This window comes from Pleurodeles waltl, chromosome 8 (assembly GCF_031143425.1).
Source record: "Pleurodeles waltl isolate 20211129_DDA chromosome 8, aPleWal1.hap1.20221129, whole genome shotgun sequence".
Lineage (NCBI taxonomy): Eukaryota > Metazoa > Chordata > Amphibia > Caudata > Salamandridae > Pleurodeles > Pleurodeles waltl.
The window spans coordinates 1,185,333,277-1,185,347,517 of NC_090447.1; the positions used below are offsets into that span (position 1 = coordinate 1,185,333,277).

Sequence of the window (14,241 nt, forward strand, 5' to 3'; positions counted from 1 at the left end):
GTGTAGAAGGGATCTCTGAGATGAAAAGGGACCCTTGCCAGTATGGAACATGGGTGTTCTGTCAAGCCCCAGGCCAGAAGTGTTGGTCTTTCACTAAAGCTGTTAAAATTGATGTTGCACTTACCACAATTAATTACTGAATATGGCCTCCCCTTGGAAGATTTTAAAGGAGGACATACTCTTAAATACAAATAGTATGGTTTATATAAAAGGCGTCCAGATTCAGCAAGCAGGTTAGGGCAGGAAACATTTAGCTGCCCATGAACCTAAACCAACAGTGTGACCTAGCTACAGTAAGCCCTGCGGGCTGAACCACACACCGACATTCTCTAGAAACACACGGGTCCTGTATTTCCAGCAGCAGCAAGGGAAACATGGCTTTGCGCAGATGGAGAACCAGGTTGACCCAACCGTGCTCAGAATTCTTACTGCATTTTTATCAAAGCTGGATGATACCGTGGTGTAGAGGAAATGATTACAGCTGGAAAGACATGAGCCTAGCAACCGAATTTGTTAGTAGAGCCCTACTTCATTCTCAGTGTGGTCTGCTGACAGGACCAAGAAACTGAGCCACCTTCACTGCTTAAAATTCTGTGGTGGAAGTCAACTAAATAACAATCATTTTTGGTTATGCAAGGTGTTCACCACATACGGAGCAGCAGTTAAGAGTGCTTTGCACTGGGATAGGATCAATACTTATGCTCATTTAGGCAAGTGTGACACGACTTAAAAAGACGTCATACTGCTAACTTTGCTGATTTCACTCTTGCAAGATGTACCTGATACTCAGATAAATTTAAACCACTTATAGACGGAGCAAAAACTGCCTTATGAGACTTAACAGTTTACAGCAAGACAGAACAAGGAGCCACAAAGTTTATAGGGCTCCCAAACAACAAAGAAAAACAGAAGTCACAGTAGAGGGGAATATAGCCTAAAGAAGAAAAGGGCAATGGAATGCATAGCGGAAATGCATATGGCCCGCATCAAAGAGCTTTGTTGCCCAGTTACGAAAGTACAGTAGAATTAATATGATGGATGCATGTGAAATATATCATGAGTAGGGGTGACTGAGAGGACTTGAAAGAGTGAAGAAGCAGAGCGATATGGATATGAAGGGGAAAGGGAGAGTGACTGAGGTATGGTAAGCGAGTGACATTGAAATTGTCTACGGTGGATATTTCTTTTATGCAACATTGAATTGTGGAAATGACTAACACTCAATAAGTGCAGAATATTCCTTCCTTGTTTTCAGCCTTTATATGCATGTTAAGTAACACACATCTGGAATTGTAAAATGTATCCTTAAAAAACCCACCATGATGCCCATATTGGCTGGTGTGATACCCAGAGTACAGCAAGTCTAATAACTTGTGTTTTGACTCGACATTTCCTAAATCTTTGCCCATAGAAGATGGTAACAAACATGTGCTAAATAGTTGTGTAACTTAAGCAAACTAAATGTGACTGCCTGGTGAGTCCATAGATCTGTTTGGAAAATGTACCATAAGTTCCGGCACCTTGTTACACAACTAGATGGTCCTAAACAGTACAGTTATGTCTATAAACTGCAACATAACCTGAAGTCTCTGTAAAAGGGAAATTCTGTCAATCCTGAAGGAAACTGTTCTGATCCTGGAACAAACATTAAGGACCTTGAGATGTAATGTAATGTGGGTACGTAGAGCGCTGCTTATCACCCCTGAGGGTATCCAGGCGCTGAGCAGAACGAACCAATTCGCATGCACCATCATTTAGTCAGTTAAATATTATGGTCTCAAAAATAGTGAGTCCATTCTGCTGGCAGGGGCCATGGTCTTTGGAAATGCTAATAAACCGACTTCATGCCGGGCGCGATGCAGTTGGATGCTACTGATTTTTTTTTTTTTTTTAATCACTGTATATCAATGGATGAATTTTTAACACAATTTATGTGCTTTTCGAAACAAAATCCAATAAGCGACTTACAAGGATTTGTTTAACCTTGACAAAAATCCAGTTTGCCATATAAATGTCAATACCCAAATGTATGCTACGATAGTCAATGCCATAGCAAGAGATGGGCAACTGAAGATACATGTTTAAATATGAAGTCATTTCTAAACATTGCTCTGAAAGAAACGTATACTACGCTGATTGAGAAGAGCTGCAGACTAACACCAATTGGTTCCATTCACTATATATATATATATATATAAAAAATCACATGTCGAAGACAGCCTTGCCTCATCTGGAACCCTGGACCTGTGTGTTACCTCCTTATTACCCACCTGGCTATGTCGGAGATGGACAAACACAACAGACCCACACACTTCTTTTAGACCACTTCTCATAAATCAGTAACAAATAACATTGACTGAAAATCCTTACCTTCGCAAGACAGGCCATGGGAAGTGACTCCTGAGAGGCTTTCTCTGCACACATTACAGAAGGTGGGCCGGGCGTGGGAGCAGGCGTACCAGTTATGCATCCCTGAGAAATGTTCCACATTAAACTGTGCGGTCTAGCAAAGGAGAAGTCAATACAAATTTGGAAGAACAGGAGACAGCTACAGCTAAAAGCATTTACAATGATAATTAATGCTGAAATATTTAACATCATGAAGAAAAGCATGCAGAAAAATAGTAAAGAACCTAATAAGGCAGCAAGTAATGCATATTGCAGAATTAACTATTATTCTTAATACACAATTAGTAATTTTGTTTTAGCTTAAACAGTATCTCCATGCTCTTTTGAATGGCTGTAAAAGATGCTCTAAGCAACTGTGCATAATGGTGTTTGCACGGTTAAGTTCACGCTAAGTGCCAAAAGGTGTGCTCCCTTACCTCATAATGCTCCCGGGACTGCACGGACTTCAGCGAGCTGATCCAGTCCTCCATCTCCTTCCTGTTTTCTGCACAGAGTATCAGCCTCCTGAAGGGGGTGATTACCTGGAAGAGGAGGGGCTGAATAAATGACTTTGAATTACAAGTATGAGGCATAGGTCTCCAAGGACTGGCATCTGACAGGAGCACTGATGAAGATATATGCCCATCACTCCTCCAAGCAACCACCTCACGCACTGCTCTCCATCGGCCCAGCTTTAAAATTCCAGGGGATCTTCACTGCTCTGATAAAGGTTCTTAACAGTTCAAGAAAACATCAAACGGGAGACAGAAGCACAGAACGTTTGGGTGTGTTTATGCTGTAAGTGGGGCACAGCAACAACAACAAGGTGACTGATGGAATGCTTGAATTAATCACAGCCACTGGTAATCGATTGGGTTGCACTCCAGTTGTTTTTTTTTTTTTTTTTTTTTTTTTACCAAACATGCCACCTCGTTTTGGAAACAGCCATTTGCAAATCAGTCTTGACCCTTCTCCCGTAGGAACAGCCCAGCCCAAACTCCCAGGCCAGGTCCACTATGACCCAGAACACAAGGAACCCAAAAACTGTTTTGCCCGGATTGGGGCTCTTCAGTTGGATTTAGCTTGGTTTCAATGGGATTGGGATGTGTCCCAGAGTGACTGCTAGTTTAATATAGGCAATCCATCATCACTTTGTTATTGATGCCATCAGTGGGACACAGGGAGGGAGAGTGAAAGGGAGGGACTGATAACACATTCAAGGTAGGATAGCAGAATTGTGTCCCCAAAAAGTAAAGCATGGAAGCATATGCACAGACATCTTGACAAATCCAGATATAGTTACATGGCAGCTAATCCTGGCATTTATTTAACATGTGAGTGGTAATGTGAATAGGAACTGGTGATGTGAGTTCTAAAACACTGAGGCTTTAACAGCATGATCGCAGGGGCTGGTGGGTTGCTGGAGAGTTTGTGACACTCGTCAATAGGAAATACACTTGGACAGGTTACTGCCAAATCAGACATGATGACAGTACGATGACCATTTCAGAATCACAGTTATGTATTTTTCAATGGCAGAGGAAGGGGTTAAGGGAATTATACAAAAAGGAACACTGGAGCTAGACACCAGTCTCTTGGAACACTCATTTATAGGATCAAATTCGGCACTGATTTATCTACAGGGTGTACCGTATAGTTATGGCTGGATTACCTGGAGTGCTACGATCAGGTCTGGCTTCCTGCAAATATTGCCTCAGTTCAAAGATGGCTCAGAAGCCCATCAAAATATGGCCTAGTCCATGGATGATTTCAAGACTGATTCCACCCACAGATCTCAGGACAATGTATCCTGAGACCATTTTAGAGAGCAAGACTCAACCAGAACAGGTCTTTCATCCCAAGCCATACATCACAGTTTCTGAAGTGTGCCCCTAAAGATCTGGGACTCCCAAATGCCAGAGAAAAGGAATGCCCCACAGGCTCTGTATTGAAGTTCAAGCAAGAACCATTTGTCCATTAAGATTTCCCATAGTTCCTCCCCCTTTACAGATCCATTTTTTGTTAGGTGCAGTCATGCTCAATTGTTCGAAGTAAAAAAGTAAACAATGAAGTTTGCCACCACTGGCACACAACAGATCCACAGATACTAACTATTTTTACCAATGCCATACCTGGCTACCCGCTAAGAGACAGCAATGATTTTGCCTAGTACAACAAATTTAGGTAAAATAAGATAAATCCACAGCTTGCTCCTTCGGAGTAACAGAGGGCAACTATTTTTTTTTCACACCATAACAAAAGCATCCGTCATTCTGGATACTCAATCTGTTTGTGCAGAAAGCTGCTCACACATTTTTATAATAGCAATGTTCTACAGCTGGCAATATAAAGGGAAAAAACAGCATAATTCACACGTGCCAACATTTAAGAAGAGGAAAGTGGGAGATTTTGAAAAATATTCGGGAGAATGCATTTCCCACATCAATGTCTATTGAAGTTGAGGCAATTTCAGACGGAAGACAGCCAAAATAAAGCCATTTTTAGCTTAACAAAACAGGAGTCTCGCGCATCGATGGGGTCTATTGACATGTATGGCATATATAAATTTTCAACAAAAGAGGGAAGGAAATAAAATGCACATTAATGCAGCATGTCTCAATTGTGGTCTTGCTGCCAGAAAACCACCAAACAGAGATCTGTATACCTCATGACAGAAAGGGCTATACCAGTGCAAGTTCGGACTGGGAGCCCGCGAAGAGAGGAGAATGAAACAAGTCATTGAGACCACATGAGAAATCTAAGCAATTTGTCAAAGAAGCTGTAAAAATTGCAGCTTTCTTTCTCTGCGAAAATGTGTCGTTTTTCAAGAAAAAAAAAAGGCTGACTGCGATTTCCGTTAGAAACTAGCTTGGAGTGTGGCACACGATCCCTTCCTGTGACCCCCCAGACGTCTCGGTTACCTGTACCCCGGGTCGGTGTTCAGCTGTTTATTGCACCTGTTAACTGATGCCCCGGGGAATTCTGCAGGTGCGATCAATGGCGTACGGTACAGGTGTAGTCCTCAAAAATGCTTCCGACCCAAAATCCACTTGCCTAAGTACACGCCACACTATTTAGCACGTTACATTTTGGCATGTTTCACCTTTTGAAGAGCGTCCCCCTGCCCGGCAGAATGTGGTCAGGGGCCCCGGAGTCGCCTATATCTCACAGATGGTCACGGGTAGTGGACGGAATAGTGATCCACTGAAGGGCCCCTGGGTTGGTGAGCCTGTGCCGCTGGGGCCGCAGGAGCCTGAGTCCCTTTTTCTGAAATGTATCCAGGGGATTTGAGCTTTATCAATTAATTAATGCCAGTTTTTTAAGTTGTGTGGCGCCACAATTAACAGGTGTCACCATCGCAGGAATCAATCACAGGTCACATCCACTGAGGATTCAAGTAATCTGATATTTGCCAAAAGTAATTAGCAGAAGACTGGGCATGAAACTTAACTGTTTAAAATTAATTATGTTAAGATTAAAAGCTCTCTCCTGAGAACTATCGGAGTGTTAAAACATAAAACATAGGAAGCTGGCCTGCAGATTTAAAGTGCATTGCGCGGACACTTTCTCACTTGACCCGTTTTGAAATTATTGACCCGGAACGGAATATAATAGAGTTTCCTCACAGTAAGGTAGTGATGTTCCCACCAGTCTGATGACCTAAAGAAAGAGGCTATTATTTGATCGTCCATAACCCAAACAATTCAGGGTCGATATTTACTATAAAATGAGTGTTGGCTGAAATAAAACAATGCTTTCGCCTGAACATTTTTTGTATTACGGTGTGGGCACATTATGGCCAAATTATTATGCTCCAAGATTATTATTTTTAAATTTCTGATTCTGTCCCATAGATTTGAAGATATCCATCTTCTGCTTTGTGACATCATATTTACTAGTAAACGGACGGACGCACACGAGTCACTTCTGACAACAGTTAAAGAAGGTTTTCTTAACTGAAAGTCCACAGATTTCACTGATCATCAATAATGAGTATATAATTGGAAGTCCCTTGGGCAGTATCCATGTGCCATCCTGGTCCTCGTTTTCTCATTCCGACTGTGCCAGTACGTAGTCTGAGCTGAAGCCTATGGCCACAAGTCACCAACAAGACTCGGCTGCATGAAACTTTTACACTAAAAGTGATATTATACTGACACAGCGAATTAGGCCACAGCACGACAGGACCAATGGTAGGTAGCAGCTGATTTTTAGTGGGGGAGTAGAGATCTACCTGTTGTTTGTGTGAATCTGTGTAGTCTCTCATGGCTAGACTGCCCAGTTCCCAAAGTGACAGAAGTGTTTGTGAGTAGTGGTTTGATGGATGAAGTGTGAGGTGCAGCATCCAACACTGTAGGTTTATCTGTGTTCAATTCCATGGCTGAAGCCAGTCCCAGCAGATGAGGGATGATATGCCTCAAGAAAGGACTGCACCAACAGCGGAGATTCAGTTATACACCTTCTCAAAGAATTTAAGCCTAGTAACAGCCCTTCGTTCGTCTGAGGTCACCTGGGTCCAATACAACAAATCAAGTTAACATTATGGGATGCCGCTACTGCCATATAAACCAGTGTGGCTGTGCACCTTTGGTACCACCTTGCCACAAAACTGTACAACACCTACTGGAAGATGCACTTCAATATGATTTGTTCCATCAAAATGTTTCAGTCACAACCTTACACTTCAAAGGTCAATTGGAAAGTGGCCAACGAATATGGTCTCTGAATACAAGTTGTCCCTTTTGAGTTTACTTTTTGACTTGGATTTGCCTTGCATACCTGAGCAGGGGAAAGGTGATATGGGAGGCAGACTAACTTGGCTGTCCAGAACTGATGGAAAGAATGAAGAGACACTGCTGCTGCAGCAACCTGAACAGAGAAGGAAGAAAACTGCCTGACATGTGAATAACCTGCCTTATATCACCCCAGTGTTCCCGGCACTGCCATGAGGAACTTAAATCTGCAGAGACCAGAAACTTGTTACCACTGCACAGGCAATCCAAATTCCTCCCAATACACCACGGTGAATGAGGAGTGAGGAAAGATGTCATATGGAGACCATTAAGTAAGTGCTTCCCTTCCCCTCCAGTGTCTCCAGCTTCTGTATGGCATACCCAAGCACATCGCTGCTGATCATCCACTTAACGCTTATGTCCTCTTTGCCGGGGCTGCTGCACGACTCTCTGGTAGTCGAGAGAGAACTTTGCTACCTTCACGAGGGCCCATGAGCCTCCATAATGCTGTGATACTGGCTATCCTACAAGAGTATGTCTTTCAAACTGTACTCCTGTTTCAGGAATCTGTACAGGTATTTTTAAGTAAAAGAAGAAGCTATGGAGTATCTACAGAATTGTATCCAGAAGTGTAATGTGATTGGGGTTCCATAGCTACTAAGCGCTTTTAGTTAACATAACTAGGCATTCTATTTTTATAAACAATTAGCAATGTGCAGACATTCTATTTATTGGAAAGATACATGTGCTGGCTGATTCTAAACCTTGAACCGCTTAACCAAACTTCAGGTCTAAGTTTATGGCTGAACCTCACTACTGCCTGAAAAAAGGAAAATGTAAGGGGGAAGTACTTGACAATTCAAGTGAGCTCGCGGTATTATCTGAACTTGTTTGCTTCAAGAGCAATAGTAATAATTGTCATAAGAATTGCTTAAATGCCCTCAAGTTCACCAAACATCTAGCAAACTGGGCTCACAATAAGTCTGTATGGTATTTGATACATCCCACTGGGGACAGGTACAATTGACAATAAGAACAACAAAGTAGTGGTTTTTTTTGGTCTTTTTTTTGTTGCAAACAGTGTAATGGATTGTCATTTACTTGTAAAATGCCCATCAGAAAAAAAACATTTCTGAATTTTAGAGAGTGCACTTTAGCAATGTAATTACCCACGGAAGAAAATAATGCTACATTTAATAGATTAGGATAAACAGCTTTGCCACTGTGCGAGCCTTAATAGTATTCTCCACTTCTTGCTTTCTAACTTATGACATTATCTTACACTCAGGGTGAAAGCATAGGCACTGGAAGAAAGGGCAAGAGGGAGGGGTGCTACAGCACCCCCAAAATAAACATGCTGGATTTCAGAAGGTGAATGAACAATAAAGATGGCTTTAACATTATCTTGTCTTAGAGGTCAGCTGTCAGGTGCTGTCATCTGACAAATTGCTGCTTATCCTTTTGACTTGGAGGTTTGTGTTTTCTTTCTCTGTGCTAAATGAAAGGGTTATTTAATGCGAACTATATGACAATCTTGCTGGGTGTGTAAATAAAGGCCGGAGGATGCTATTTTTTCTCTAACACACAACAAACTTGAACTGTACAAATACTTCAAAATATGTCAGAGGTTGGGAAGGCTCAAATGAAGCACTTTCATAATTCTGAAGAGTAATGGAGACAAATATTTTAGTAGGATCAAAATTAATCAAGAGACTTTACTTGGTGATGCGCAAATATTAACAGAAACCAAACTTCCACACATTATCATTTGTGCTCTGCATAGTGTTATCAGTGAAACTAAATATCTGTGCAAAGTTAGTGGTCTGTTGAACGGACAATGTGAGTCTGTAAATGACAGTGCTGTACCACACACTGATTTAGAAATATATTTACAACACTGTGCTTCGAAATGCGCCACCAGCCACATACTATACCCTTAACCACTCACCTGCTGAATGGGCATGGCTCACTTGCTACACTTATTCTTTGTATGATGCTTGGAGTTTATCAATTTCTAGGCTTTTAGTGACACGGCCCTGATTGCAGCACCCCCACTCTGAAAACTGTTCCAGCACCACTAGGTTAAACTTACTGACTCGAAGGAGTCTAAATATCTAGAGATCGTGCGGTTACTGACTTGTCTTCAGGCTAAAATTGACAACAGAAATAATAATACTGCTGGGATATTCTGTGGGCTGTGACTCACCGGTGGGCTGCTGGCATCTCTAACTTTAGAGATGTAATTTTAGAGTTCCTTTTGTCAAGTCTGCATTGCAAGAAGGCTCATAGTTTTCTCATCAGCTTTATCAGTTGTTTGTAACTGTGATTTAAAGCAGATTATTTGGCCTTCTCCATTAGAAACCCTTCTGCTGCTTTTATTTCGGATTAACCTCATGCAAAACTTCAATGTGTAATATTAGATGCATATGTGAACTGCATAAGTGCCTCCTAACAGCATGCCCTGAGTCTGTGATGAGCTCTTAAAAACTGTTAAAATGCTTAACCAGCTTACTTCTCATAGCCTAATTTCAGGGCAGCGTTTAGATTTCCACATCTCCTGTTTATTAGTCCACCCACGTATTTTATTGTGGGCTTGTGCTCAGCTACACACTGTAAAAGGTATTATTACTACACAATTTAATCATACTGAATTCGCAGATTGGTAGAAGGCTCAGTCGGCCTTGTTGGGATTCCAACTCATGAACTGACAATTGCCTCTCATGCCAGCAGTAATGATTTAACTGACTGAGTGATTAAGCTATAAGCTAAGGAAGCTTCTAGGTGCTTTAAGAATGTGGTGTAGATCTTTTCTTTGTCCTACCCATATGAATGCTTGATTCCAGCAATTCACAGATGAGCTCTCTAGCTCTTTGCAGTGACAACAGACCTTTTGTGTTTGACTCATTTCAGGGGGCTCCAGGGGGCTGCATTGTTGGCAAAGTAATTCCACCTGTCCTACATACTAGCATACAAAATTCAAATGTCCATCGATAATTTAGAAAAGGATTCACCTTGGATCATCCAACTGCTTCACTTCAAAACTAATCTGTTATTATTTGACTAGAATCACTGTCAGCGCTGCTAGGTCCCCTCTCCTGTGAATGACTTATCAAGAACCATCTGATCCAAAACATCCCTATTTGTCTAAACCTTCCTTAGTTTGAGTTGGTCCTGAGTTCCAGAGGCAAGGAGTTCCAGATATGCAGAGCAGTAACTGAGAACCTGACTGCCCCAGTCCTATTCCTCTTAAATCGGGGAACCATCAAATAGTGTAGATAAGTGGATGTAAGTTCGCTAGTTGAGGGAGTAGCTATGGATCCAAGATTTGATACAGGCAGGACTATTCGTATGCAAAGCTTTGAAGATAGCGCAACAAGCTTTGTACATGGTTCTCGGTGCAACAGGGAGCCAATGAAGATCTCTTGTGGCTTGAGAAATGTGGCTATGATTGGGAAGTTGGTAGATCAGCTGAGCAGCCTGGTTTTGAATCAACTGAAGCCTGCATGTAAGATGTTTAGAAAGACTCAGGTTGAGGGAATTGGCATAGTCAATTCTTGACGTGACTAAAGCAATTAAAACTTGGAACAAAGCATCAGTAGGTAAGAAATCCCATTATCTTCTTACTTTTCCAAAGTTGGATACAGCAGGAAATTATCACTGAACCAATCTTCTGTTTTAAAGATAGTTCATCGTCAATAATGAAGCCAAGGATTTTTACAGTCTTCTTAAGAGATGAGGGGGAGCTCATCTCATTGGGCCAGAAGGAGGGACTCTATAAGTCAAACCTATTTTTTAGTGACTATCTCTGTTTTATCAAAGTTTAGTTTCAGATGGTTGCTGTTCATCCAGTCCCCGATGAACGACATGGTGTCTAGGAAATGCATCTTAGATTTAGGGGTATTATCAGTTGTAAAACTGATTTGCATGTCACTGGCAAGATGAAAAATATTGACTTTCATGTTTTTGAGAGAGTGAACCAAAGGACTGATATAGAGATTAAAGAGATGATGGAAGAGAGAGAGGAGCCTTGTAGTACCCCACAATTCAATTTGACTTCAGGAGAAATATAGGGAAAAAAGTCTAACTGATTGATATCTGTCCTTTAGAAAAAGAGGCAATACTGTTGAAAGCTGCGTCCTGCAGCCCGGCACCTTGACACAGTCAGCCAAAAGAATATGGTTTACCGTATCAAAGACCGCTGACAAATCGAGGAGTACTAGTACTTGAATATTACCTCTATTCACGTCCTTATGCATGTCATCAACTACTGAGAGGATCACTGCTTCAGTCGAATGCGCTGAGCGGAAGCCCGGTTGGCAGGGATCACGGTAGTCTGAGGCCTCTTTAAATGCATGGAGGTGATGAGCTACATGTACCTCAAGTAATTTTGCCAAATAGTGGAGGAGTGAGAGTGGCCGATAACTTTTCAGGTTGAGAGAATCCTCAACTGCTTTCTTTTGCAAAGGGACTACAATTGCCTTTTTATTGGAAGTAGGGACTATACCTTTATTGTGAGACTGATTAAGGAGAGATAGTACCAGGTCTGGAAAGTGGGTAAATACCATTTTTAAAACATTTGGGCGACCCTGATTTAACAATTATCAGTAGGTTCATTAGGACCTCTTTACTGATCTCGGAGAAGGCCTAAAGATTGCTTGTATTTATATTGTCAAAAAGCAGACTCTTATGAAAGCGGCTGGAAGGAATATTCTTTTTGATGGAATACATTTTTGCAATGAAATAAGAACCGAGAGAATCGCAGAGGTTTTGAGAGGGCGTAATAGATAAGGTGACCGTCTGGGTTTGAAAGTTCAGAAACAATTTTACAAATCTCTTTAGGTTTGTTGGGGATATTCAAGATCTTACTAATGAAAAACACAAGTTTTAGCTTGCCTAATCAACTGTTTATTCTCCTTAAGTTGTTGTACGAAGGTATTTTTGAGATCAGGAGAGTAAGTATGGTGCCATTTCTGTTCGGAGCACCGAAGTTCATGTTTAGCTAGCTTCAAATTTTCTGCAAACCATTTGTTGGTGTCTTGTCTGTTTAATTTTGTGGAGGGGGGCATCAACATTGCTGGCCCCCACTGGTCATCGTGTAATTGCTTCCTCAAAGTCATCTATATCTTCCTTAGGTGATGGCAAGGACTTTTCAAACTGATTACAGAGGACCTTAAGTTAGGTCAAGACCATTTTCTGGATAAGATACCAGGACCGGTTGGAGGTTTATGAGAAAAGAAGACTGATAATGAAAACGAGATCCAATAATGGTCTGACCATTCACAGGGGACAATGCTTAAGTTCCTCAAAGATAATTTGGTAGTCCAAATTTGATCCAGGGTATGGCATTTAATATGAGTAGGCTAATATACCTGCCATTCCAGGTTTAAATTACTGAGGGTATCCGTGAGCTAAGCTGCTTGCTGCCAACCTTTCTCCTCATTGCCCTAATAAATAAAATGACCAATTATTAATACGTTGGCTTGATCAATAATTATGAGTTAAATTGATTCTGCTAGAGTTTGAGAGAAGCTTTGCATATAATTAGGAGGTCTATACAAGAGGACGATGTCAAGGACGAAGTGGAAGACTCAATTTTAATTACAAAGTTCTCCACTGACAGAAGGTTTCTTGATTATTGCCACAACACCGCCACCAAGCTTCCCTGCTACCCGAATGATGTAACAATCATTTGGGAAAAATGATAGAATATCTGGGGATGACTCATCTGTGAGCCAAGTATCAGTTAATAATGGCAGATCTGGAGCTTCTGTATTTAATAAGTAGAATGTTTCAGACTGGTGCTTAACCAGGAAACGAGTGTTAAGATAAGTCACCAAAAGTTCAGTAGAATCTGCCTTATGTACTGTGGTAATGGAACTATTAAGGCTAATGGGTGGCAGAGGTTTAGGGTAATTGCAAGTGGAGGGGATGTTATCATGGATGTTTAACAAGCCTAACTTACTTAATTACATAGTAAATGAAGGGGATATATTCTGACTTACTGGAATGAGGTCCCGCAACTCTTCAGAAGAATAAGCGACGATTTGGGCATTGTAGCTACTTCTACTTTCATTCTTCCCTGACTTTTAGAGCTGCACTGTAATTTTCAAGTTACTTCATCATTGTGAGGCACTCCACAAACAAATTATAAATGTAACTAAAACGGAACCTGTTACATAAACAACAGAAATACAAATCATGTAACTCAGAGCTAAATGAAGAAAGTAAGAAGGAAAACTGTAAATCTGTACAATTAAATGAATATCATATTAATACTATGGGTGCCCTGAAATAATCTTCATTATTTCCCTGTCTTGGAGTAACAGTTGCCTTGAGCCCTTATAATTCAGGGGTCAGGAAAATAACAGGGACTGAATGTTTTGGGGGAAATACCACACGGGAATCGGTGATTCCCACTGATTTTCGATTTTTTTCACAGGTGTTCCACAAGGAGATTTATCCTGCTTTCCGTAGCAGAAACCCCTGTGTGAACAACCACAACTTGTAAGTGCATTGGCGTAAAGTATAGTGGTGTAGAGTGCAGTGGCACTGAATTCGGCGGCATACAATACAGTGGCAAAGATTAGAATCCAGTGGTGTGGATAAGAGTAGTGAAAAGGAGAGTGGAGTGGTGCAGAGTGGAGAGGCGCAGAGGGAAGTGGCGCAGAGTTGAGTGGCATAGAATACAGTGGCGTAGAGTGGTGCAGAATAGAGAATAGTGCCATAGAATGCAGTGGCATAGAGTGGTGCAGAACAGAAGATAGTGCTGTAGTGTGCAGTGGAGTAGTGCAGAGTAGAGTGGTGTAGCATGAGGTGGCGGAGAGTGGCATAGGGTTCAATGGCAGACAGTGCACTGTTGCAGAGTAGAATGTCCGTGTGCAGTGGTGTAGAGTGGAGTAGAGTGCCGAAGACAGCAGTGGCATAGAGTAGAGTGATGCAGGGTAGAGTGCAGTGGCATAAGGTGGAGTGGCACAGGGTAAAGTGGCGTACAGTGCAGTGGCAGAGTAGATTGGTTCAGAGTACAGTGAAGTGGAGTAGACGGGAGTATTGCAGAGTAGAGTGCAGTTACGTAGAGTTGCATAGAGTGTAATGGCATAGAGTAAAGTGGTGTAGAATGCAA

At 41.6% G+C, this 14,241-nt stretch overlaps 1 protein-coding gene across 4 annotated transcripts in view; it reads right to left on the reverse strand.

The window, feature by feature from the left end:
- DGKH (diacylglycerol kinase eta) overlaps positions 1-14,241 on the reverse strand; it is a 661,954-nt gene that overhangs the window by 331,938 nt on the left and 315,775 nt on the right. For 3 of the 4 annotated variants that reach the window (XM_069205429.1, XM_069205427.1, XM_069205430.1), the window contains exons 4-5: positions 2,826-2,930; positions 2,371-2,503 (exon numbers count right to left, since the gene is read on the reverse strand). In XM_069205429.1, the coding sequence (XP_069061530.1) occupies positions 2,371-2,503; positions 2,826-2,930 (238 nt within the window). Of the gene's footprint in view, positions 1-2,370; positions 2,504-2,825; positions 2,931-14,241 lie in introns of those variants that run through there. The other variant, XM_069205431.1, reaches the window with a different exon arrangement.